Source organism: Neopsephotus bourkii, unplaced genomic scaffold, assembly GCF_033783945.1.
Source record: "Neopsephotus bourkii isolate Nb327-2 ecotype Australia unplaced genomic scaffold, CSIRO-AGI_Nbou_v1 NB_845, whole genome shotgun sequence".
Lineage (NCBI taxonomy): Eukaryota > Metazoa > Chordata > Aves > Psittaciformes > Psittacidae > Neopsephotus > Neopsephotus bourkii.
In genome coordinates, this window is record NW_026901341.1 from 927,199 (window position 1) to 953,979 (window position 26,781).

Consider the following 26,781-nt stretch of genomic DNA (forward strand, 5'->3'; position numbering starts at 1 on the left):
AAAGCTCCTGTCTTATTCAGCTGTATAGCTCTGGCCAACTTTAAGCAAGTATAAAAATCTAGAGAATGTGGACAACAACCACCACTGAAAAGGATGCAATGAATGCTAAGGAGTCACAACAGATAAAGCAGCTTTGAAGAAAAAGCACCAAATATTCAAAGATGCTCAACACCTGCCATTTCCCTTGAATTCAGCAGACATTGGAGAATTTGGGAGCTGCTGGATGGAATCCAGAAAGAGCAGGTATGTTCCTCTGAATTCAAATACACAGGGGGCAAGAAAACAAAAGCAAGATCAAATGTTCAGAGTAGATATTCTAACGTTTCAAAAAGTTAAATCTCTTTCTTCCTTGAAGCAGCAGAGTGCAGAAAGATGATGAACAATGAACTGGAATATAAATACCTGGGGAATTATTTGGGCTTCTTTTCATGAACGCATTTTATTTGATTAAATACAATGAAACTGCAAAAATGTGTAGAACCGAAACAAATATGTGCACCAACATGAAGCTGACAATTGCTTCACAAAGCCAAATATATCAAGTTTCAAATAAACAGAGATGGATTATCAAACACACCATCCATTAATTCAATTTTATCCTTTAAAGCATGTTCAAATGCTTCTACTCAACCTGAAATGATCTTTTACAATGGTATCAGTTGGCTGGCACAGAAATTGTGAGCCATCAGCTTCTGCTTCTAACTGAACAATGATATCATCGTGAAGCAACTCATAAAATGACAGCTGGTCAAAGACATTATGTAAATCCGAACTTTTAAGTTTGGGGTAAATTGATGTTAAGACTCTGGGGAGTGAGATCTTTCAGGTTTTACTCCCTCCCCAAAAACGCTCTCATGTATATTTAATGCTCAAGCCTCACAGTTGTTGGAAACACAGCATGCTTTTAAATGAAAGATGTATGCGAGTATCATATTTTAAAATGTCTTTGATACAACCAGCTTTAAGAAACTACTTTCCAATCCAAAGCAACAGCGTATGCAGCTTCTGAGACAACCCATATCTTATTTCTTATCCTGAGTAAGATAAGCAATCATTCACTAGTAGACTCATGTATTTGGGGGGTGTTTAGTGTAGAGAAGACAGGGCTCTGGAGAAACCTTATTGTAGCCTTTTAGTACTTAAAAGGGGCTTATAAGAAGGATGGGAACAAATATTTTAGCAGAAGGATAGGGACTAAATGACTTCTAAAGGTCCCTTCCAACCCAAAGTATATACGATTCTATGATTTTGACAGAGATAACCTACATTGCAAGAAATAACAAGTGTGGTATGAAGACAAACCTGTATTTTCATGACTATGTGTTTTCATTAAATAACTGAGGGGTGGGGGAAATAAAAACTAACGAAATCATAAATTTCAGAGAAGAAACAGCATTTTAATGGACAGAAGAGCTTGCAATGTTTTAGAACTGTTTGGGAACTAAATAGAATCTAGCCTGTGGAAAGAGAAGAGGTTTTTTATCCTTAAAAGACTGTTAAAGCTGTTAGTATTCATCACAGTTCTACTCAAAAGCTCTTGCCAAATAATGCACTGATAACAGAAAAGAGTGCATCTTACCCAACTGTTGCATATTTTTGTCCTTCAACAATAAGGAATTCAGCTGGCTTTCTTTCTTCAGTAGCTAGAGATGTTGGCAATAAGGGAAAAGGGACAAGTTGAACTAAAAACAAGTATAAAAGAATGCTAGTTTCTAAAAATCTAGTGTTCCCTTGCTAAGTCTTGGGATAAAACACCATCCATCCTTGGAGCACTGCTCTCTTTTACCATATTTATTATACAGTTGGTCACCCATCCTAATTAGTACAACCTGTACTTTGTCATCTTCTGGTATTTTAGACCAAAAATCCCCTAAAGCCCCACAGTTGTCATGTAATTAGAAACTTCAAATACAAGGTTACAAATAGAAGAAGAAAAGCAGAAAAAGTCATTGGGTTTTCTACTACACATTCTCAAATGACTTGCTGTGTATATTAATATTTTAGTTTCAAACACTCAGGCTTCATAGTAGAAGCTCTTCCTGATGCAGTTTTTTATGCCACAGGTTTCCCATCTTCTTGAAGGAAGGTGCAAGAGCTTACTTTAAGGGCAATGGTTGGCGAGCATATTTTGGTGTCGTGTTCAATAACTGGAGTGATTATTGCCTAATACACTCTCTGTAGCTACTATATACCTGTTGCAGGGTCAGGGTTTCTACATCATGATGCTACCTTATTTTCTTTTCACTCACTCATATACTGCCATTTTCCTTCCCCTCTATGTATGGTTTCTTCTTCTTCTAGCTGTTCACACACATTAATCACTGCAATATTGGATTAATATCCCCACAAGGTTAAGAATGCATTACCCATTCCCACTCTGCACACCGGGAAATGGGGCATGAGGAGAAAAAAGTGACTTGTCTGAGTTCAAATGAGGTTTCTGTGGCAAGGTAAATAATCGAATGCACATGAGTTTTCACTTCCATGAGCAGCCACATAGCACGCTGCCTTTCATTTGAACAACTGGCAGATGAAGTAATGTGAAGGAGCAAGCTTTGTTTAAGACAAGGGGGCTGAGCACACACTCGTGCTCCTTGGTTCCTTGCAACACTTCACTGGTACATTCTGGGGAAAGACTAAATTTATGCAAAGATGGTAAGTCTCTACACACTGGGAATACTTGTACGAAAAAGTAGCTCTTTCCCTGTGCTAACACTTCAATGGGTTTCAATAAATAAATACTCTTTTAAGTTCAGCACAAGAAGTTTCAAAGACAGCGAGCAAACACAGATCAAGAGTGACATCGGATTACATCCATCAACATTCTACAGCATAGCAACATTTAATGCTAATAACTCGGCTAACAGTAGGTCTGAAGATACACACCTGCTGGCTTTTTTTCAGGAAGAGAAATTCTGCCATCTGACACTGAATCAACAAGATCCTGAAACTCGGCAGGAACTTCAGCTTGCTTCCAGCGCTCATTGTCCAAAAGCAGGCTAGTTAAAAACACGAAAGAGAGGAGGCTGAGAAAATGAAATGCCTTGTCTTGACACTTCTCCTGCCGGTAATACCATGGAAGCAAAGCTACAGTAACTTAAACAAAGCCACTTGTCCCAAATGCTGTACTATTCATCTTCATTAGAAAGAGGTGCCCAACAACTGGCAGGAGCAAACTAGAAAAACACAGCATTGGCTTAGAGATATCAGAGTTTGCTCATTCTATCTGCCATAGAGGACAAAAGACTTCACTAGGCAATAAAGATTCTTATGAGATCACTGCCACTGAAGTAATGTGTAAATGATGGAATTTTAAGAGCTTTTGATGGATGAGAATGAACAGACTTGATGCACGTTACTTAACCCCTAAGACAAAGCAATCCTGCCCTTCGATGTCAGTCTTGAGTACTTCCTGTAGTAAATATTGTCCTCATTTAGGTAAGTATGATTCTAAGTGTGTAACAATCCATTCTGAAGAAATTAAATTATGAAAACAGTATAAATCTAAACCACCTGAAAATATTTGGTGTTTAATTTGGTGTTTAATACAGCTCTTAAGTACCAGTGTTCTGGCTTACTAGTCTTTCAGGCAACAAGAGATTGCGTTTGCCTAGCATACGACTGATAAAGTTATTCACATAAGAACACAAAGATCTTCTACACAGATACCTTAGCTTTGTCTTCCTCTCCTCATGGAATCTGTTCACAAATCTATTGGCTTGACTCTGCAGTGCTCCTCGCAAGGACATACTTTTCCTGCCGCAGATCTGCTCAGTATCTAAGATAAAGCCTTCCATCAAGCGAGAAAGAGTAACAAACTCATTGGAATTCAGCTTCTCTAGGAAGCCATCCTATGTGCAAAGGAAACCATTGTAAGCAGACAAATTCAGAAATGTAAAGAAATAACTCATCAGCATGTCTTGTGGCTACTAGTATTTTACGAGACAAATCACTTAACCCTATATAGGACAGAGAAGGCAGACTGCAGTGCAAGCTGCTACCTTGTCATACATTTGCATTCTCTGCATGGAGCTTCAAAGGCAGCAAGTCAGAGCATTTAAAAAAAAAAGGCAGCAGAAACCCACATTGCCTTACAATGACACAGTATGTTAATGCTTGTGTGCTCTGGGCATTAAGATCAAGTGCCTGAGGCAGTAGGAACAGTTCACAGAATGGTTAGGTTACTTAATCTCAATTGAGAATGCGATTTCAGAACTCTTACTCATTAAACCAGTAACTCAGGAGTGAATTCTCATTAAGGATGAGACATCAACAGCAGTCTGAGCCATAGAATCATAGAATAGTTAGGGTTGGAAAGGACCTTAAGATCATCCAGTTCCAAGCCCCCTGCCACGGGCAGGGACACCTCACACTAAACCATCTCACCCAAGACTTCGTCCAACCTGGCCTTGAACACTGCCAGGGATGGAGCATTCACAGCCTCCCTGGGCAACCCATTCCAGTGCCTCACCACCCTAACAAGAAAGGATTTCCTCCTTATATCCAATCTAAACTTCCCCTGTTTAAGTTTTAACCCGTTACCCCTTGTCCTGTCACTACAGCCCCTAATGAAGAGTCACCATGCTCCTTACCTTTGCTCTTGCCATGAGGAACTTGACTGAGCGATCATGGCAGATATCAGAGGCATTATAAAGTAACTCCTGAATATTGTTCGCCAGCCTGACCAGTTCCAGGTCAGTCAGCTTCATGTCATCACTGATCCTGTAAATGACAGAACCAATTGGTTGAGCGTCAGCTTATCAGAACAACAGTATTTCTGCTCACAGGTTAAAGGAAGAAAGAGCCTTGCAGCAACTGTCAAATGTCAGTCACCAAAGTCACTTGGTACAGTTGGGATCTTCTAAGTTGCTGTCAGTGTCATGTCAGACCTTTTAACAAGGAAATGCACAACTGCACATCCTGATATTTTGTTTTAAATCCACACTCTTAATTGCTATTAATGGTCTAAGAAAAAACACAACATAGCCATTACTAATACAATAAATATTAAATACAATAAATATTATTTACTGAGCTAAAATTTACCCAGTTCCTGTAATATTTGAACACCACAAGCATATGACAGATAAATCATATTTTTCTTCCAATGTAAATGTAAGGCCTAAAACATACTCTGCACTCCCCATGACCTTGATCTATAGACTATCATTCTATTAGCTCTTCACACTTCAGGCTCCTAATTTAGTGCTTTTTAAAAACATATTTTGTGATTGCCTGCTGTATTGAGGCCAGCCATTAGCACAACCCCTATTCATGCGACTAGTTAAGATAATCTTCTGGTCTGGTGTGGTTACTCAAGAGACAGTCAGTATGAGAGGAGAGAGAAAACCTGAGAGGCTACAAGCAGCAACTGGGCTAACATTGTTCTAACTGTGTAATTTTATCAGCCTGCTCCAAACACAGAGCAGAGGGGGAAAGAAAACCAGAAGAGGGATGAAGCGAGTTCATTTCAGAGCAAAGTTATGCAACCAGCCTCAGAAACAACTTTATTGCTCAAGAGCTCTAATTGGGCAGTGTATTTTTAGCAAACTTGGCAAAGTGCTCCAGACCAGTTCAGACCCAACCCCTTCCTCCTTCCCAACTCCTCACTCTAGCCCTAACCTCCACACTGAATTTCTCTTCCAGCATACGACAGATGTTTCAACAAACAGAAGTTTTAATTTTTATTTACATATTTATTTTAGATCTATCTCCTTCAGCAGCATTTTGATTTGAAGAAGGTTTCTTTCAAAGCTGACAATTGCCTACAACACACAAGTGTAGACACTTGAGTACCAATCAGCTACAGGAAGCAGGCCACTTACCACCTTCCATCTTTCAGCAGGGTAACAAGTGAGATGGATTTATTTAACTGTAGTTAAACAGTGACAATGAATAGCAATAAATTCTCTAGAATTTATCTATTTATTTACTTAGATGGCTTTATGGAATTTTTATTTGTTCCATAAAGCCAGCGTACAAAAAAAAAACATGGAAAAAACAGCCTCAGTGAACAAAGATGCTTCTGCCTGTTAAAGGCATGACAAACCATGTCTTTTATGTAGGCTAGGCTTGCATCTCTCCTGCTCTCTACAGAAGTGGGCTCCCCAGCACAGCAGATGGAGAGGGGTCCTTTTCTCCAAGAGGTGACATAATCAGTCCCTGTACTAACACCCACAGAAGTGAAAATAAGGCAAATAAATGAAACAAAGGTGACTCAGGGACAGTGCAATCTGATGGCAATCTTTAGGGGTGATGGTAGAGAGCCACTGCACTTACCTAGAAGAGTGCACTTCCTCAAGGTTATTTTTCTACTGTATCACTAGAAACAACTGCCTGCACCTAACACCTTGTTTCTGACATGTCATAAAGGTGTGCTTTACTCACATCATCTCTACTGCCCCTGCAGTAACCGAAGACGAGGTTTGCTCTTTGCTGGATGAGGAATCAGTAGTGCATTCTGGTTCAGAAACCGAATCACTGCTACACGGCTCACTGTTTGGAGATGTGTTTCTTTGAGAGGTAGTGTCAGCTGCTACAGGTGGAAGGTCCCCTTCGCTGAACGCATCGCTTATGAACATGCCTTCATGAGTCAGGTAAGCCACTTCTGTGTCTACCGTACTGTCCTTAGAGTTCTTTTGTAAGGTGTCCTCCACGTCTCTGTTTTTTTGGTTCTTGTCTAGAACCAAGAAAACCACGCTACGGATAGTATTTAATGTTGCCTAGGAAGAAATATGACATTTATTACAAAAAAAAACCCCAAAACTCTGTGCCACATGCTTGTGCTAGAAAATTTTCTTTTACCTACAAAACTACGCTAAATCCTGGCTTTATTTTCTGTTCTGTAATTAGCATTCAGAGGCAGACCCATCTGTCTAAGACCAAAACCAATATCAGATGTTTCTGAGAATGGTGAAAGAAACCTCATTTGGAGCAATCTAACACATACAAAAGTTCTGTCCTAATCCCTAGCAGCCTGAAATGGATGTAATCACACAACAAGAGGTATTATCTCCTTCCCACTGCTCTCTTTGTTAGCACTAATCATTTTTGTCCTGAATGCTGATATTCACATATCCTTCTTTCAATCAAAAGTTTGAAACGCCACAAGCAAAACCAACATCTTAAGACTTTGAATGAGAAGTAGCTTCATTCCATTTCATGTCTGAACTATGTGAAGCTCTTGGTACATGAATGCCTTACCTTTATTCTCTTGAGGAAAATGGTAAACTTAGAAAAAATATTCTTCAGTAAATCAAACCACTGAGGAAAATTCATCATTCTCATCTGGTCTGCAAGCCTAAAAAAAGAGCAGTATTCAGTAAAGCAGAAATGTCAACTGGCCATGATGCCTACTGGCATATAGAAAATAGACTATAAATACAAGGAAAACTGTGTAGACTTTTAGCTGGCAGAACAACAGACATCACCCAAATAACAGTCACTATCAACACAATGTATGCAAGCAGAATGGAAAAGGAGATATATAAAAATAGATCACACTAACACAGTGAAAGCCTCACATCCATCATTCAGTTTTTTCCAGAGAATAATGTTCTTTTCCCTAGGATAGGCATGTATTACCAACAAGGGAGGGGGTTAATAACATTCTCACAAATCATGTGAGGAAAAGGAGAAACAAAACAAAAGGAAGAAAATACTCTGTAAGTGTTACAAAAGCTGTGTTATTAAGCCCATTTTGTTGCACTGCAATGAGACCACTTCTGCTATTAAAGGGCAAGTCAGCTGTTTGTCGCAGAGGGCAAAAAAGTCACTGACAGAACAAAAGTTAAATCCTGTAATATACAGCTAGAACCCAACAGCAGAACATGAAACACTGGAGAATGGTGAGCAGATATCCAATGTTTAAAAATGACCCTGGGCCCAGTCTTTTCCCAATCGGGTATGAATCCCATGGAGGTTCTGCCACTCACTTTGCTTTATCAGCTGGTCTGTTTTTATTACCTTGGGGTAACCCTTTGCTCAGCAAAATGAATTGCAGAGCTCCAGCAAAACAGTAGCTACAGGGGCCTCTGGAGCTGGGACCTCTGAAGATGCCTTGTCAATGCATGCCCAACCAGACTCCAGGCCATGCCTAGCCAAAGGCCTGACTATGTGCCAGAACAGAGGTCCCACAGATTCTCTGGGCCCCTGTTCCAGTGCTTGATCACCCTTACAGGGATCACATTTTTCCCAAGATTCAATTAGCATTTCTCATATTTCATGTGCTCATTGCCACTTGTCCTTCCCCTGGACACCTCTGGGAGGAGCCTGGCTCTGTCTACAGCTCTGCTATAACCCTCCCATGGGGTAGCTGTGGGCAGTTCTGCCCTGAGTTTTTCCCTCTCCAGGCTGGAGGGGAACTCAGCTCCCTTGGCTGCTCCTTCTACACTCCATGCTTCAGACTCAATCAACCCAGTGGCCTCTGCTGAATCTCAATGTCTTTCTTGTTCCTTGACTCACAGGCTATGCAAACACAGCCCAGGTTGTGGCTGCAAGGACATGCTGCTGGTCTGTGCTCAGTTCTCCATCAGGTCATGCCCTGCAAAGCTGCTCTGAAGCCAGCCAGCTCTGCCCTCTCCTCTTGCAAAGAGTTGCTCCTCTCCCAAGACACAAGATGCCAAGAACGTGATGTTTGCCTTCATTGGGCTTTGTGAGGTTCCTGCTGGACCAGTTCTAGGGCTGAATTTGCCTGGTCTCCTCTCTAGATGACTCCTGTTCTTATTTATGCAGGATGTAGTGAAACTACTGACACAAATCCCAAGTTATGTCAATAGGAAATGCTTTCAAGTAGTTAAGAGATACATGCCTAAATACAACAGTTTATGCTCCATACAATGAGATGCTCTGAATTCCAGTATTTATTTTCAAGGTATGTTTAGGGTCACATTAGAATCTGAATGAGAAGGGGAATAGACAATATTCTCACAGAGGCAAACAGAAGCAGAGGCTGAAAGAGAAGGATAATCCTTATAGAGACATTTAACCATAAATCAGAATGTTAAGTTTACCTATGCTGAACACCATCCATCTCCTATCCCCACCCACCACCACCAAAAAACCGGATTTGGCTGTATACTTACTTAACAACCACTTCTGTATCTATTTCTTCTATCTGCGATACCGTATTAACCACACACTGTCAAAATTAAAGGGGGGAAAAACAAAATAAAAAAAAGATCTTAGCTTCTTTCTAACCACTGCTGAGTTCAATAACACACAAATGTAAAATAATAAAGATGTATTTGTACCATTTAACAACCCGTTTCTCTAAAAACAACCAAACCCCCATAAGAACCACCCCCAAACCACCCCCAAAAAATATCTATTTGCAAAATACAGATGGTCAAAATGTTCCCAACTGTGTATTAAAGCTCTGGAGGGCACAATGGCTCCATCTCTAAGGTACCTGCTTTGCTGAGCATGGATGCTAAGCACTGTTTCAAAACCGTCTCCCAGGTCAGGTGCTTTAGAAGCCATATTCTTCCTCCTTCCAAAGTGATTGACTTTGGAACATGTTGGCTTACTTCCTTTTCAGCTTTAAATACAGGACTTTAGAACTAACCTACGACAGCACCAGGGAAGTGTGGAAGCACACACCTACAGTCCTGCACTTTCAAATGTTAAGGCAGCCCCAGTTTCAACTGCTCTCCTAGCAGACACGGTATTTGCTGTCTGTCTGACCTCTTCACTGCCTGCCTCTGTCTCTAGATTGCTCCACATCTTTATTGCTACGTGGTGGCCTTTCCTCAAAGGACACTTGCTCTTCAACTGCACACAAAACTGTCCAGTTTCGTCAGGTCTCCAGCACAATCAATTTTGATTACAAACACATCTACTGTTTTACAGCAAATTCACTGATCTCTTTTCACGTTACTTGCAAGCCCTAGGTACAAATCACCTCCATTCAGACTGAATTAGGCGCTTTCTTCCAAATGCCAATCAATAAATAACCTGATCAAATGAGTCAGTGCATTTGAACTCATCTTGCCTTTAAGTGAGTATGTACAACCCAAATGGTGACGGGGGGCTGCCACCTCTAACTTCATGGATTCTATATGTGTTTTGAATAATGGTGGTCAGTAGAGAAGCTTCTTAAAAACACACTTTGGTTTTGAACTATGCAGTGTGTTTGGTGCTTACAAACCTCTGCTCTTTCACCTCTCTGGCCTCAAAGAGCTACTAAATTACTAATGAGAGGCAGCAAAGCAATGCATTTGAACAGGAAGCACATTTGAGACATGGGAAGGAAACAGTTTCCTTATTAAAGAAATAGATACTTAAGAGTTAAGACAATAGGCCACAACATGTGTTGTGCAAACCACACAAAAGTACTCTGATCCTATTTTCCCTATTCAATACAGACTTACACTGCAGGTTAATTAAACTTTGTCTATTTAATGAGCAGAGGTGACACTTGAAAAATCCAACATAAAGACAAATGTTGCCAGTAGAAGAGGAAAAGCACTTTATGGCTGAGAATGAGCAGGAAAACCTACCCATTATGCAACTAAACAAAGAATTTAAAGGGGAAAAAAGTCTCCTTATGACCGCTGATCCAGGCAAGTGAAAAGCCAGTGGAGTCTGATGGGCAGATGAACAGTTTTATCCTGGTGTTAATAATTCATGTGTATTTTTTCTTTGGTGTTAATCCTTACATGAAGGCCCAGAGCACATCTGTATGCCTTTGTTTTTTCAGGCTTACAGTAATAGAGCATGACTAGAAAGCAGAATTCACTCACACCCTCTGCTGATCTTTCAGGGAGGAGGGCAATGACCTGGCCCAGCATTCCACTGCTTTCAGGCAGGGAGAGAACAAGGTACAGAAGTGCTTAACTCAATTTAAATTGTATTGGAGTGAAGTGAGAAAGGACTCGCATCATCACCATGTCCTTTACAAGAAGTGGTGGTGCAGCCACACACATCACTGTCTTCTAATTCTGCCACAATGCTGGCAGTGTGGGCCCACGTTATCTATGTCCACCCACACCCAGATCAACAGAACCCTGGGAGTGGATTGGGAGAGCTAATCTGTTGTTTTAAAACAAAAATGTTAAAATAATAATTAAAAATGAAAATACCAACTTTTAAAAGCTAGGCTCCCAATCTGGTTTATAAGACAGCTGTAAACACCATACTGTACTAGGAGAACAAGAGAGTGTCTTCATCTGATGGCAAACCCACAACTTGATTATCCCCCAGCCTTTGAGATACAAATCAGAGATAACTCATAACACATTAGAACATGACTCTTGACAAAATCACATACCTTTAGGGGAGAAAAACAACATCCTCACATACACATATGAACAATTAAGATGAGTAAAATTAAAAGTACCAAACATAAGCTCAAATTTCAGTCTAAGTTTTTGTTTGCAAACAAAAGCCAACAGGTCACTGCCCAAACTAGTCCATGCATTTTCCCCCACAGAAGTCATTTGAACTTTGTTTATTTGTTGGTTTTAGCTAGTCAGATCTACAAAGAGTTTGGATTGAAAAGACAGATTGACTATCCTAAATGGCAAATAACCACACCAATGTGGACAAGACTTTTTTTCCAACCTTTTATCATGTGCCTATGCTTGGTCTGTGCTAACATTGAGGCAAGCAATGTTTAGCATAGCATTTGTTAGGAAATCCATTGTTTCAACTGACAAGATTTAAAATTCTCTTTTATGTATTTACACGAAGAACTTGGAGATTCTGTTTTTCAGAGGATTTGGGGGGATTTTTGGTGTGGTTTTGATTTTGGGGTTTTTTTTTTTTCTTCGTTGGGTGTCTTTGAAACAGTGTTACGACAACAACTATACTATTCGGGAAAGCCAAATCTGAAGAAAAAAAACTAAGTTAAACCAGTCAATTCAGAACAATGGTAACTGTACAGAGAAAGCCGTGGCGTGCAGTACTTATGCTGCCTACTCCTTCCAGAAGGTCTTTTCTGCAAACAGACCTGTCTTTTCCAGGAATTCCTCAGTGTCTGCAAGCTCAGCTGCTCTAGATGAGACCATCCACCACCACAAAACTTTACCAGAGATGCTCTTTAACTGCCTGAACAGTAATTTGTAAGGGGTTCAGGCAAGCTTGTCAGATATGTTGGGAGAGTTTGGCTTACCTGTTTAATTATGTTCTTTGCAGTAATAATCATTTCATCTCCATATATTTCATAAAAATTCAGCTTTCTTTGTTTTAGAAGTCCAAATACCAGTGATACAAGTCTCTCCTAGCAAGAAAGAAAAAAAGAAGAAAATTAAAAAAGACCCACACTAAAAATACCAAGGTGAGGACAAAAAAAAGGTTTAAGAAATTGCACAGCAGTAAGTTCATCTATCAAACACTCAGTGAACAGCATTTAGATCAGTCCAGGGCCTTGAGACTAATGCCGTACTTTAACTGTACAAGTCTCCTGCGGCAATACCAGCCAAGTCCCTCACAACCCCTTTCACGCCTGCTCCTCAGTTGTGCTCATCCACTTGGTGCTTAAGAACATGGGTATTTCTAGAGATTAGTGAGTTTCCTTACCCTGAGCAAGAATTGCACTAAATACAATTGCACCAGCACAAGTGAGAGGCTATCATACTGCAGCACAAAGGTGGGGAGAAACTAAAGGGCAGAAACAGGAATATTTAAGTGGTTTATGAAACCCATTGATGAAACAAGACCTAACAGTTAACAGGGTCTACCAATTGCTGAAGAACAGTACAGGCAAAATCCAGAAGAATCTTTTCCTGGCCAGACAGCAATCACAACAGCTTCATCTTCAGATGTTTATGATCTTCAGAAGAATGAGGAATATATATATATACTGCAAATGAAGCATGCATTCAGGGCACCCATATGCTTGATATAAGCACCCATAAATGCACAGGGAGACAGAATGAGAACAGCATGCAACTATCAGCTTTCATTGCAAAGCTGACATTTTACAGTCAAGTAGATATGAGAGTCCATGTTCTTTTCCACTTACAGGCTGAGGGTCACGAAGAACTGAGTACATTTAATCAGAGAAAAGAGAACTGATTACTTAAAAAAAATAAAGTGGAATTGGATTGCAGTTCCACGAGGTTGGTTACAATTATTTATCAAGTACAAAAAAGGGGGCAGGGGGAGAACTGAAATAGTATGAAACTATAATGTTGCTGCTAGGGACCTGAACACGTTAGTTAGTGCTAATTAAGTGTGTTAAAGATGCAAACATATTCATCAGAGTTTATTTTGATAACAGACATACCTCTTCTAGAATTTGGCAATCATCTTCCAGGGGTCTATTTAAATCATTGCGCGCGTACGTCGAAAACTCTGCAATCATCATTTTATCTATCAGCTTTTCCAGTTCACAAAGCTGTGAGCCAAGATGCCTAAGAAAAACAGCCATGGAGATATGAGCTAAATAATCAACCTGAAAATGAATCATTAGTTCACAGTTGAAGAAAATAACCACCCAGCAGGTAATTTCCGTGCAATCAATGCTGGCTTAATGGGGGGGCTCAAATTTTCACTTCTTAGAGCAGTTGAAACCATGCATCTGTCAGAGGCACCACCACCTTGCAGTGAAACATATGGACTTGAATATTGATGGAGGGTAAAAACTGGAATTAGGGCTTTATTTTTGGAAGGTGTTGCATACCTCTCTTCCCAGTGAAGCAAACCAGAACTGAGAATACTCAATGCTTGTCAGTATAAAGGTGTTAAAAAGAAGGAGTACTTCTTTTGCTTGCCCATTTCCTCAGCTCATCAGTTCTTCCATTTCAAACATTTGAGCTTTTAATGTGGTCACAGATTTAATTCACATGACCGAGATGCAGTAATAGCTTTAAATGATACAATGGCTCTCAGAGAACATAGAACACTTTTCACATTTCCTATTTTTATGCCACTCTAAATTAAAAACACTATTCCCATGTACTGCAGATGTTAAAACATATCCTGCAGACAGTTGTCATACAGACCCACAAGGGAATTTCTCACATCAGAAATGTCGATCAGTCTTTAGAAGTTGTGCAGCTAGAGAAACTTTTAGCAGAGTAAAATTAAAAGTGAGAATTTCAGACATGCCAAACACTTTCAGCCATGCTTTCCAGCTTCCACTGATAGTGCGAGCACCAAGGATCTGCAAAAATCAGACTGTTTCTTAAGAAGAAAGGGGGAAAAAAAAGAAATAGACGCTTTTCCAATGAGAATTAACAGGAGCTGTGGTATTTTAGATAAACCTGAACACAATACGGGGATGATGAACACGCGTGGCTCACTGGCTTTAATTTAGTGCTAGTGTAGCTGGACCATTAGCTTGCATAGAGCAGCAAAAATGTCTTGGGATTCCCTGGTAGGAGCACTGCTGTACCAATGCAAAACCCACGCATCCAGCCTTGCAGACCATCTAAGGCAAAGTCAGCACTAGGGTGTGAGGAAGTATGATGCCAGAGTTGCTGCTCCCTGCAGAAGCCCACATGGCCCTCCACTAAGGTGAACTGAATTAATCTTGCTGAATCTGAGTGAAACAGATTAATTTCTTTAATTTTAAGATGACCAGGGATGTGCCTGCTTTGGAAATTGTTGGTCAAGAATTGGCTGGGATAGACAAAATGGACACATTTCAAATACCTAATTTAAACAAAAATGCCTTCTAGGAAATCCAAGCCAGTTGCACCATAGATATGTCAAACCAAACAGAACAGAAACAAACCCTAAAGATCATTATTTGCAATGTAATGACTGGAGTTGTGAAATGTATTGCAAGACTAATATCTACAACACAAAGGCTTCAACTTAGGTAAGCACAAATTTCTCTTCAGTAAATTATTTCTGTAACAGTGCCTACATACACTGAAGCACGCCATAACCTATCCTCTCAAACCTCAGGTTATGGAAACATCCAACAAGAGTTCCCAGCACTTTGCCCAAGATGTTCTAGCTCCTAACAACAAAAAAATACCCCTCCACCCTGGAAGATGCAGGAACAAGTTAAACCTTAATTCAGAGACCATTCCCTAAGAGGTACCAGTCACACATCAGGTCCTTTCAGTAACTGAGTAACTACAGTCCTCTGATGTTAAAATTAGGAGTGCAGGGTAAAAGTTCTTTAAAAATACACAGATGAGAACTGGTTTTCCAAGTTATCTGTGTTTTATTGTATAAAAAAAGTATAAAAGTGTGGTTTGCCAGCATACCTGTGCGAAAAACTCCCTGTAACTCCAACAACTCAACAAGGACTGAGAGAACAGTGTAAAAACTGGCAGTACACATTTGCAATTTAGTGAGCATCATAAGTTTTCTCAAGTTGTTTTGTTGGGGTTTTTTTGGCAAAATTAACTGGTAAATTTTAAATCTGGTAAAATTAAAAAGATGAACTTGAAACAATTACAATTTTAATTCTATCTTATAGTAGTAGCAAGCAAAAGTCACAGTTATGACTGATAACATAAAATCACTGGGGATATTAACCTAGATTAAAGACACCAATTTATAATCCCACAGAACCATTAAGGTGCTTTACTTTTTTTGCTATAATTAGAAACAAATTACAAAAATAGGAAAGTTCTTGTATATGAATGAGAAGAGATACTAATTATTTCGAAAAATGAGATACTGATTTAGAAGTTAACCTCCTAAAATAAATCAGGCACTTAACTCTCTTGACAACTGTGGCATTCATGCTCAGAACAAAGCAAGAACACCCATTTGGTGTTTCTTGGAAAAAGCTGAAGTATTTGTGTATGCCTTCAATATAGGTATTTTTATAAATACTATTTATTTTTAGAAACACAACATTCCACTGGGAAGTTTTATCAGGATCTCCATCTCTCCACTGCACATTATCTCCAGACACTATACACACAGGCCACTGTGAGAACAACTGTGCAGGGCTTCTCAACTGCACTTACATCTCTGGTGGAGGTGACAACTTTAGGTTGTATTGGACTCACCTTTCTAAATCATTAATATCCAAAGAAGAAGGGATGCTTCCCACTCACATTACTATTTTTAACTCTTCCAAAGTGCAGTTTTAAGATACTGGCACATTCTTGGGACATGATGTATACCAACCACAGTAACAGCAGAAATGCACACTCCACTGACACCGCACATCGGTTATTTGGTTGCAAAACACAACTAACTGATGTTGTCATGGGGCTGTAAAAGTACATTCATTATCATCAAGGTAAATACAAATGTGACTCAGTTGACAGCTGTGCACCATAATCAAGTGGTTAAGTGCAGAAACAGTAAAGAGGAAACAAACTGCACTGAGGTGTCTGAAGACAGACCACCTAAGCTAAAAGAAAACGACTAAGAGCTGCTAAGAACTTCCCTTCCAATAGTTTATAGTGTATATATATATTTATAAAAATGTTTATATTTTTATATTATATTCAGATATTTATAAAAATATTGTATGTATTTATTTTATATATTCTATTTATATATTAGCTCTTCATAAATATATATATAGGGGGGTGTTATATTTTAAAATACTTTTTCTGAGTTCTTTTCTACATAAAATTTGAGTCTTTTTCCCATCCAGCTAGAAGGGATGTTAGAAAAGGAGCTCATGAGAACAGATGAAAGAGAGAAGTAACTGTATACAGTTCTGAACATTCATATTACAATTATTGAGCAACACCCATGCTTTTATTGTGCAAGCTTGGAACCACAAAGCTGTGGGAACCACATAACCCCTAAACAAAACACAACCACCACCAGCATCAAGTTCTAAAACGAAGTATACAGCTCCTGAACAGGCTGATGCAAGCTTCAGAGCCGATTTAACATACGACTACTTCTGCTATCATCACACCATAGCGGCAGCCTTGTATACCCCACTTTTAAACTCTGTATGAGTTATCATAGCTTATTTTAAATCAGATAAAAGGATTCCACTGTATTAAAACTCTTGCCTATCACAGGGAGACCCTGCCCAGTGCAGTGGCACCTCCCAAGTGGAGCTCTAAGCATCCACTGTTAACAGAAGCAGCCAGCACAGGACCTTGGACTCATTAACTCCCATCACTTTAGCAAACATGGGTAAAAAACAGTAGCACAGCAGCTTAGGCAGCACCTTCTCACTGTTTCTCTCCTTCCCAACTTCAGCAGTTCACAGAACGGGATTCCTCAGCCAGATGAAGCAGAAGCAAGAATCCCCTGGCCATGGGGGTTGCTCTCTACAAGAGCAGACATGGCTGAAACCGCACCATCTGACCAGATGTCAACCTCAGATCACATTCTCAGCCATGGTTTGATAGCTCAGCACTGGCTTTTCCTGGCAAAGCTTCTTCCAACACAAGCACAGGCTGGAGGCTGACCTATGTGACATATGCTTCCATGCATGTTCCTGTAACATCACAAGCCTTGGTCAGCCACTAAAGACACCATGCCATAGTATCTCTGGGGTGCTGCCTGCATGAGGACCGCAGACCACCATTTGGAAGCCACGTCTCAGCTGTGGGCTACAAGCCCTGCAAGATTGTTCAGCCAGTGCCTGGCTCTACTCCTAAACCACCTGTAAACAAGCATGGAGTATAAAGAAAGCATTTAGATGTTAGAAGGTCACTCCACCCCTCAAAATGATTTCTGGCACACGCATCAGTCACAGTGCTTATGCCACACTTACATTTTGTACTTTTTGTACTATGTTCTCCAAGAATGAACAAATAAAAGTAAAAGAAACCCTTTTAGCCAACATAATGTGCTCAACATACTACAGCTCTACTTGCATTTTAGTAATTTCCTAGATGATTACCTACCGGAAACTGTGAATGCCTTGAAGCTCTTGCTGTAACACCTCCTGTGTGGTTGCTATTAAGTCCAAAGCTCCAACAAACTCAGAAGTGGATAGCAGCAACTGTACCGTGGGCTGTGTTTGGTGTACAGTAGCCATTAACTTCAGTTTATTGTATGCTTTTATACAGTTATTTCTGGTGAGTGACAGTCTTAAAACTCGAAGTGATCCTTCACACATTACTTTATCAATTTGGGCGATTTTCTCTCTAAGTAATTTTACAGCCTGGGAGGTTTTCCTGAGGTAGTCCTGCAACTCATGCTGAGAGGTCATTGCATGAAAAAATGCTTCTGAGCGCAGAGAAATCTGATGTGCAATATTGACTTCCACAATGTCCAGATAATGGCTCAGCTAGAAATAAGAGGGAGGAAGAAAAACAAACAGTGCTGTCATGACTTAGCAAGTTTATGACCATGCAAATACACTTCCAGGGTATTTGTCTTATTGTATCATGAGAAAATTCTGCTAATAAAACTTAAAGCCGTTTGACAGATTAGCAAGCAAATAGCTACCTTCTGTGGTTTGATCATTTGTTTTTAAATGAGTTCAAAATCACTTTGGGAAGGCTGACTCAATGCCTCCTCTGCTTGAATACATAAGGTAGAAGAGCAAATGATTTTAAAATACTCAAGCTTTTGTACCATATGGATGCACACTGGCCATGTTAGAATATAGCCATTAACCAGGAGACAGCTCTGGATATTGGCCTGCAAGTAAGAACAGCATACACATGCAAATACACTATGTACTTCAGATCACTGAAGCTGCTAAAGATGCAGCCCAACTACACTCGATGGAATGGCTCATTTATAAGGCTGTAGCATCTTCTTTGTAGAAAAATCCTCAGGATATATCTGGCTGCAGGGGTTTTTTGCCAACCAGCTGGAGTTCCTATTAAGCGTATTTCATGTGCACTGGCACTGTGGGATTCCCAGACACAGAGTATGCCTACATGTTTAGAAGCTAAAATTCAAAATCTCTGTGTCAAACAGTTACCAGAATACTGGGTTGGCCCTGATTATTTGAGCTGTAAAAGCTCTGTGTTCTGGCTTATGCTGAATATGCAAACTCAAAGGACTGAGGCATTAGGATGCTCATCTGAATGCTAATACTCAGATGACCTGGTTTCTAAGAGGTGCCAAGCACTCAAACCTCATGCTGAATTTCAAAAGGCCCATCCAGAGATGGAAAGAAAATCAGCTGGAGAATATTTCCTTCTTACAATTATTTTCATCCTGCATGTATTTAACACCAGGGATTTATTCAATATGCAAACCCATCTTTTCTGTAGTAAGTTTAATCAAAAACATCCTCCACCAAGCAGCTGTGACACACCTAGCCCACAGGAAAAGCTGAGACAGACTGTGACACAGGGATCAGAGGAAAGGTTATGATGATTATTTATTTGATTATACCAACCAGATGCCCCAGGTCCCTCCACTATGCTAAGTGAGGTAGAACAAACAGAACAAAATTATAGTACCTTCCTCATAGAGCTTACAGTCCCAATGTAGGGCAAGACATGGAAGGAGGTAAGGAAGAGAAGAATGTCAGGGAGAAATTGTTCAAGTAGATCAGCAGCAGTCAAAGAGCACTAATAGCTGAAGTATATATGCTTATAGCAGGGTTTTCTAAACCCTGTTGAAAACCATTGCCTGGAGCTAAGGCTAATTATAGCAGCAGGGTGCCTATTTACACATGGTTAAGTGTAAACCTCATGCAGTTCAGAGCCTTTAAAAAGTAAAACAAAAAATTTTGGCCTATTTCCGCAATATGAAGCAGTGTAATAGTTTGTCAGGCATGTGGCTTTGGGGGCAACAGAACTGCTTTATACTACTGACATATTTGTTATCACCTCTCCAAAGCAGCATGGCTATTCAAAGCCTTATTTTCACTCCACTGCATCAGAGGCCTCTGGGTCTCCTCTGCTCCATGCTGAGTGTCCATCCTGCTGCTGCCAAGCACTTTTTGAGGTTAAATCATATGCCAAGCACTGCTTTTTCCATGTTCAGACAGCAAAACTGCCCCAAGAAACTCCAAAGAAGTATTCCTCCAAATTTAGGTGTGGAGGACAACCCAACAAATGATAAGTTAGCCTCCTGCAGAGCCTGCCTCTTCCTCCACTCCTGGCAGGAGAGCAGGAAGGATAACTCCTGGAAATGTGGAAACACCTTCTGGAGGATCTCATGTTACTATTTCTTAAGGCACCTCACTACTATTTCTTTTTCTTTCCCCCTCCTTGCTCCCAGAAGCTTTAGTAGATAACACAGGTGGGGAAAACTGAAGTTAGAAAACACTCCAAAATTGCACAGATTTTCTATAAGCATTTTATTGGTATTTGTACCATTAAAATGATTCATTGTTGATTTTTCTATAGTGTGTCTACTTAACAAAACATAAAAAAAAAAAAAGACCAATATGGAACTCCTCTGCTTTCACACTCTCCAATGCACTCAAGTCCTTTGTGAAATACAAAAATGGAGCAGTGCAGATAACGTGACAAAAGTGACAGGAAGTGCCTGACACGCAAAACTCTTAGGATTTAATATTTCTTTCAGCACAAAACCACAGTGCCTTGAATCTGGTTTTCCTGAGATGTGAGAAAGCAATGGTTTTAAACAGTGTACAACCTCCAGCTTTCCCTTCTCAGAGAATTGATCTTCCTCCATAACAAACAGCTCCATACCTCTGAAGTTTCTCAGTATATACCCACTTCACTAAGTCCCAGTAGCCACAGAGAGCCAGTAATTATGTCATACACAGGTTCTTTTTTATCAGATTTGATAGATCTATTCAGCAGGGGAAAAAAGTTGTCTTTCAGCAAGACGCTTCCTGCATTATTTACTAACAATCTGCAGCCTGGTGTAAAATGAGAGATGATGCCCCCAGCAGTGATACCTCAACAAACAGTACAGAACAGCAGCAACGTTTCTTTGTAGTAACTAACAGCTGCGATGGATAATGACATTTTGTTTGACAGCTGTACCTTTTCTTGAAGTAACTTGGAGGAAGCTGCATCACGATTTCCTTTTCCACCAGCAGTACTAAAATGAGACCATGGTAAAACGGCATTAAAGGTTAAGGAATCTTCCAATGCAAAATCTGGTTTCATAAAAATCTGAAACAGAAAAACAAAAGAAATAAATGCGCCTCCCTCACCCCTACAATTTCCTCCCCAGTTAAACACACCTCCCATCTCATGAAGCTAAAAGGAGACTTCATTTGTTAATGTCAAAAAACAAGCTTTCATCTATCCAGGCAAACAAACTCATTCCAGACCTTCCAACCAATTTTCTTCACACCTTAAAAACTTGTGTGATCTGACAAAGTCTTATCTTCCTAGAAGTGGTAGGCATAGCTCCAAAATTACACAGGCTATCAAGCATCCAAGATGATCTAAACATCCTGAGTGTGAAAGTGTAGGCAGCATTAAACTTCAGGTACATCCCTGAAAGGATCAGAGGAAACCGAGTTTTGCAATAGCAGGGGCATCCTACTGCTGATCTCCTCATTTCTGGGGCTATAGCTTCTACCAGAGTGAGGATCCAGCCAGCTGTCAGGGTGCACCAAGTGTTGCCTGAGAGGGAACAGCTGATCTCCTTTAGCACAATGCAGCAAACATGCTTGTCATGGAAAAGAGTAACACGTAACATTAACTACACATCTTGGAGAACTATGAATCCAAAACTCTCCCCGATTATGTTACTTTTACTTGACAAAACTGGTACAAATGTTAAGCTTCCAGGCAGACAGTAGCACCCTTTCCCCGTATTTATGAAGTGTAATTTTAAAAGGTTTAACATAGACTATAGCACCACACCATACTCAAAACATTCTTGTTTCATGGACTTTAAACACTGCAGTGACAGCTACTCAAATAACAGCCTACACAACTGGCACAGAGACGCTGACCCATACTAACACTGACTTCTTCATGTACATAGAAAGAATTATTCAGCCTGAAATAGAATCTGGAGTTGTGTCTTTTGTCAACCCATCACAAAAAAACCCCACATCATATACACTGCAAGCATATATGCAAGAGAGCTTTGCTCAAGGATTCAAGGAGTTAAATCTAATGTTAAGTTGTACACCGTGCAATGTTCAAGCTTCTATCAAGCTCTTCACTTCTCATTTCCTCCTAGGACACAGAGTGGCTAATTGTTCCCAGCTCTGATGTTTTAACTATTAAAGATGAAGAAAATAATGGCAATTGTGTTCTACCTAAAGAGAAAAGTCAAGACCACAGAAAACAGCAGCAACAAACAAAAAAAAAGGGAAAGAAAAAACAGGTTGTTCTTAGTCTTTTAAATTCTGAGCACTGCAGATCTTGAGAATCAGCTCAAGTAATCAGCTTGGACAAAGCTTCTACAAAGAAGAGAGTACATTCTTATATTCACGACTACATGCAAGAAATCCTTATAAAAGCTTAGTGTGCACAGGGACCATACCTTAGGTACTTGTTCCAGATCTGTCCTGGATTTATCTAAAATTAAACAAAATAGGAGTTGTCATTCATGAGCAAAGAGTTACCATGAATACTGTTAAACCCTGTGAGAAAGTTTTCAAGACAGCAATGCCAGGTTCCACACAGGGTGGGTGGACAAGGTTAAAACTGAAATGAAACGTTCTGACTGAACACAGGGAAAACCTTTCTCACCATGAGGACAATCAAGCACCGGAGCAGGCTGCCCAGAGGGGCTGGGTATGCTCCGTCCTTGGAGGTTTTCAAGGCCCAACTAGATAAAGTGCTGAGGAGCTTGGCCTGACCTCCCGGCCAAACTGGCTTTGAGATAGCACCTGCAGCAAAGACCTTCCGAATTCCCTTCCAACCTGAAATATTCTGATTCTTCAAAACACTCTTTGGTTCTTAGCTGATTTGTTCCTTACTTTATTCGGTTTGAAATACATAAGACAACCCAGGAATCCTTTTGCTGTCCTCAGTCTTTGGACAGACCAACTGCAATGGAAGTGAAAGGCCAAGTCTTGTGGACTAGAGTTAGAGGAAAACAGGTAATGCCAACAAAAGAAATCACAGAAAATAAAGATTTTCAGTTCATCAAATGATGCTTCTACCAGGAACTATCCATTTACCCCAGAAGCTCCCTGCTAACTTTGGTGACACAGTAATTTTCTCTTGTGTAAAAACAAAGGACTCTTTCAAAATGGATTAAGCTAAGCCTGAAGAAGGAACTCTTATTCTGCAGTATGCGCACAGACAGACTCCTTCAGGAACAGCTATTCCAAAGTAACACCAATCACAGAGAAACCCTACAGAAGGACTTCCTTTGCATAGAAACAGAGGAAGAAAGCAGACTGAAAGAGCTTGATCAAAAGGAGTACACTACTGAACACTTCTTGCTGTGTTACCTGTAAACATGGATATACACAAGCCTGATCAAACACTGACTGGCAAATGAACCCTTTTATGGTGATATTTTTGAGAAAACAAAATAAATTAAATATTAAAAGCTTGCTGCAGGATGTGATTGCTTATTTTCCTTTTTCTTGTCATCTCTTCTTCGTTTTGCCTCTCACCTTCCTTTGTCCAGTTTTACATTAGCTGAGCTACATCTCTAAAATCTTCTAACTCAGCTTTGCTAAAGCTGCAGACACCAAAAGAAGTTCATCAGGTAATCTTTGCTAACACTAAACAGAGGAATGCTAAGCAGAAAACTGGCCAAAGTGGAACTGCACGGAACACAGGAAAAGGCAAAATCCTGCACATGGACAGAAATAACTCCAGGCACCATTAAAGGCAAGTGAGCCAGAAAGCACCCCTGTAGAGAGGGACCTGGGATTCTGGCAGGTAACAAACTGACCATGATGCAGCAGTGCACTCCTGCCTATGGCAAAGCATCCTGAGTCGCATTAGACAGAGCACTGTCAGCAAGCTGAGGGAAGGTAATCCTCCCACTCTCCACTCAGCAATGACGAGACATCTGTGCCCCATTCTGAACTCCCCAGTACAAGACAGACCCACATGTACTGGATTGAGTCCGGTGAAGGGTCACAAAGACGATTAAGAGACCAAGAGTGGTTGAAAGAGCTGAGACTGCTTAACCTCAGAAAGATCGGGGGTATCCTAACAATGTTAGTACCTAATGGGAAGGTGTAAGGAAGACAGAGCAGGCTCTTCTCAGTGGTGCCCAGTGACAGGACAAGAAGCAACAGGCAGAAACTGATAAATTAAAAATGCCATCTGAACATAAGGAAAATACTTTTACAGTGAGGGTGGTCAAACACTGAAAGAATGTTTACACAACTAGAGAGCCTGTGTAAATTTATCCATCCATGGATAAACTCAAAATGTAGCTGGACACTGTTCCTCCTGTAGGTCACCCTGTTTGAGCAGGTGGTTTAGAGTAGACCATTTTGAGATGTCACCTCCCACCTCTGCCATTTTGTGATCCTCAGGGCAGAGAGACAGGAATGGCCTAGTGCCATTCATCACTGCAAAGTCAACAGCTGCTGACACAACAGTTTCCACAGATCTTAAATAAAAGGAAGTTAAAGAAAACACTGGCAGGCACATAATGACCTGCCATGAATGCAAACATGACAAGGAAAAGTTTAAGAGCATGTATAATAAGCATTCTGACCTATAAAATATCAGCAGTGGTCATGAATACTTCTAAGTCAACAATATCTGGGTTTTCAATTATTGTTACAAAGAAATCATCATCAGTGTTATTGTACATGAAGCCTTCACGCGAGTAAAATAGACTATCAGTATGCTATAGCATTCGGTTTTGAATGCTATAACATACTGATAATAAAATGAAATGACTTTTTGAAGACTAGGGAAAAGCTCTGACTGTACCGTGGGTGTGTAACAGAGTCCTGTCGAAGGTATCTTTAGGAGTACAAATGTTCTTGCATGTTTCATGAACTTTCTCTCTCTGTAAAACAGAAAATACAGTAAAGAATCATTCTGAAGCTTAAACAAGGGATTTTTTCTTTCCTTTGAAACAGAATATGATGCATATTTTCAGTGAAACCTATGTTTCACTGTGAAATCATGTAATTCTGGTAAGTTCTTAAGACAACAGTATTTCTTTCCTCTTAAAAGCTCAGATGATGTTTGTCCAGGCTAAATGTACCAAAAATTGCAGCCTGTAGTTGATATGCTGTTTTTCCCTGTATCTTTACATCTCAAGAGACAAGGGACACAGAAGTTTTTGAAGAGGTATAATAACTTCTCTACATGATGAGACAGAACCACAGTTCAATTGTGTTACATATCCAAATGTTTGATTTCTAATCCAGAAAGCATACTAACACACAGTGAATGATTTTTCATCGTTAAATTAAACCGGATCAAAGTAGAAACTGGCTCCACATCTAATGAGTGCCTTGCTGAAACCACAAATCTTGTTTTGTCATGCTGAGTTTCAAATTCTATCTACAGGTGTAAAAACCACCAGAGACCACAGTGGTGAGAAACTGCATTTCTAAAGAACACTGATGTTAGCTAGATCTCTGCTAGAAGCTACATCACAGGTCAGATCCCTATTCCCAAAATCTTTCATTTAGCAGTAACTCCATTACATGCTCATTTCAATGGATTAGTTCTTAGACATTTTAAGTGTTGAATGTGTGAGCTAACGGCAATAGCTCAGTTACAGACAATTCACTTTGACATTCTTTAACTATGATGTATACAAGTAACACTTCCTGCAGCCAATTCTGTACCAGCAAGAAAAAAAAAGGCAAAAGAAAGTTACAAACCAAGGAAGCAGAAAACAGTGGGAGACTTCTACATATTCTTTCAGTCAGAAAATAAGAAAAAAGAATACTACATACTTACTGACACCTGTATTTTAAGAGTTTGTAGAAGTCTCCTACTGGTCCTGGTGTCCTTAGATGTAGCTTAAACTTTCCTGTTACAAAAGAAATCATTGAGATAATAGGCCTATTTATAGTTTAAGAACTCCACGTATAAATGTTTAAATTAGAGACTTAAAAAAAACCAAACCTCCAATCCTTGCAGTACATAGTCATGTTTTATATTTGATCCAAAGGTCTGAAAATGCTATGTTGCACTGTAAAGCCCAATCATTAAACAATCCTTAAAGAAAAAGGATTAATAACCAGAAAGAATAAATATGACTGTAAGCACTGCTGCAGAGCTCAGTATTCAGAAATACAAATGAAAAAACCCATGAAATAGCCTAGAGAGAGCTTAGACTGCGTTTTCCACACTACTAATAGTGAGATTACAAAACAAGAAATGCCTAATGAAGACTCAACAAGCACTGAAGAGCAAATTAATTATCAGCTAACTGTGCAAGGGACCACTAACGGGGACAATCTCTAATTAAAAGAAGGATCTCAAATCTCTCCTACTGCTGTGTGTATCAAAGTTTGGCTCTTACCGGAGCGATTTCCTGTTGGTATAATGCAAAATGTTCCTTGGTGATCTGTGGGAGGTAGAATGAAGGCGTGACTTCAGTGTCCACAAAGTCCACTCCCCATGTTTTTGTAAAGAAATCAGATTCCCTTTTTGCTAACCTAGGATCATTTAGTGCTGCTGGGAGATTGACTTTGGAATGATAAATAGTCCATCTGTGCTGATCCGCAACTAGAGATGGGCTGTCACATAAATTATGGGGATCGCCTGCAGGACAAAAGACAAGACAGTTTGTTAAGGTAAGAAACTAAAAACTGTATTACTGCTAAAGTCTGGTTCTTAAGCAAACCATGTTTTCACAATTACATAGTGGACTGGAATTAGCTATGCAAAAGTCTCCTTCTGCAACACTAACTTGCATTTCTTCTATCAGATTAACCAACACAAGTTTTGAACAGTGGTGTATTCATACTCATTAAATATATTTAGCTCAACAACATTAGCTTTTACTGAAGAGAAAGAAATTCCAAACACAAAGATGTGTTGAAAAATCTGAGCTCAATCCAAAGCACAGTTGAAATTCATTAGCATTACACTTCATAATTCTTAAGACCCCACCTAATCCTTTTATAAACCAAGATTTAGCATAGCACTG

At 39.9% G+C, this 26,781-nt stretch overlaps 1 protein-coding gene across 7 annotated transcripts in view; it reads right to left on the reverse strand.

The window, feature by feature from the left end:
• VPS54 (VPS54 subunit of GARP complex) overlaps nucleotides 1-26,781 on the reverse strand; it is a 51,658-nt gene that overhangs the window by 13,675 nt on the left and 11,202 nt on the right. For 4 of the 7 annotated variants that reach the window (XM_061356192.1, XM_061356193.1, XM_061356194.1 and 1 more), the window contains 14 exons: nucleotides 26,152-26,393; nucleotides 24,597-24,675; nucleotides 22,225-22,259; nucleotides 20,760-20,891; nucleotides 17,739-18,124; nucleotides 13,229-13,355; nucleotides 12,113-12,220; nucleotides 9,084-9,139; nucleotides 7,204-7,300; nucleotides 6,388-6,722; nucleotides 4,593-4,722; nucleotides 3,670-3,851; nucleotides 2,887-2,999; nucleotides 1,580-1,643 (listed from right to left, as the gene is read on the reverse strand). In XM_061356192.1, coding sequence (XP_061212176.1) covers nucleotides 1,580-1,643; nucleotides 2,887-2,999; nucleotides 3,670-3,851; nucleotides 4,593-4,722; nucleotides 6,388-6,722; nucleotides 7,204-7,300; nucleotides 9,084-9,139; nucleotides 12,113-12,220; nucleotides 13,229-13,355; nucleotides 17,739-18,124; nucleotides 20,760-20,891; nucleotides 22,225-22,259; nucleotides 24,597-24,675; nucleotides 26,152-26,393 — 2,086 coding nt within the window. Of the gene's footprint in view, nucleotides 1-1,579; nucleotides 1,644-2,886; nucleotides 3,000-3,669; nucleotides 3,852-4,592; nucleotides 4,723-6,387; nucleotides 6,723-7,203; nucleotides 7,301-9,083; nucleotides 9,140-12,112; nucleotides 12,221-13,228; nucleotides 13,356-17,738; nucleotides 18,125-20,759; nucleotides 20,892-22,224; nucleotides 22,260-24,596; nucleotides 24,676-25,583; nucleotides 25,657-25,751; nucleotides 25,845-26,151; nucleotides 26,400-26,781 lie in introns of those variants that run through there. The other 3 variants (XM_061356198.1, XM_061356199.1, XM_061356197.1) reach the window with 3 other exon arrangements.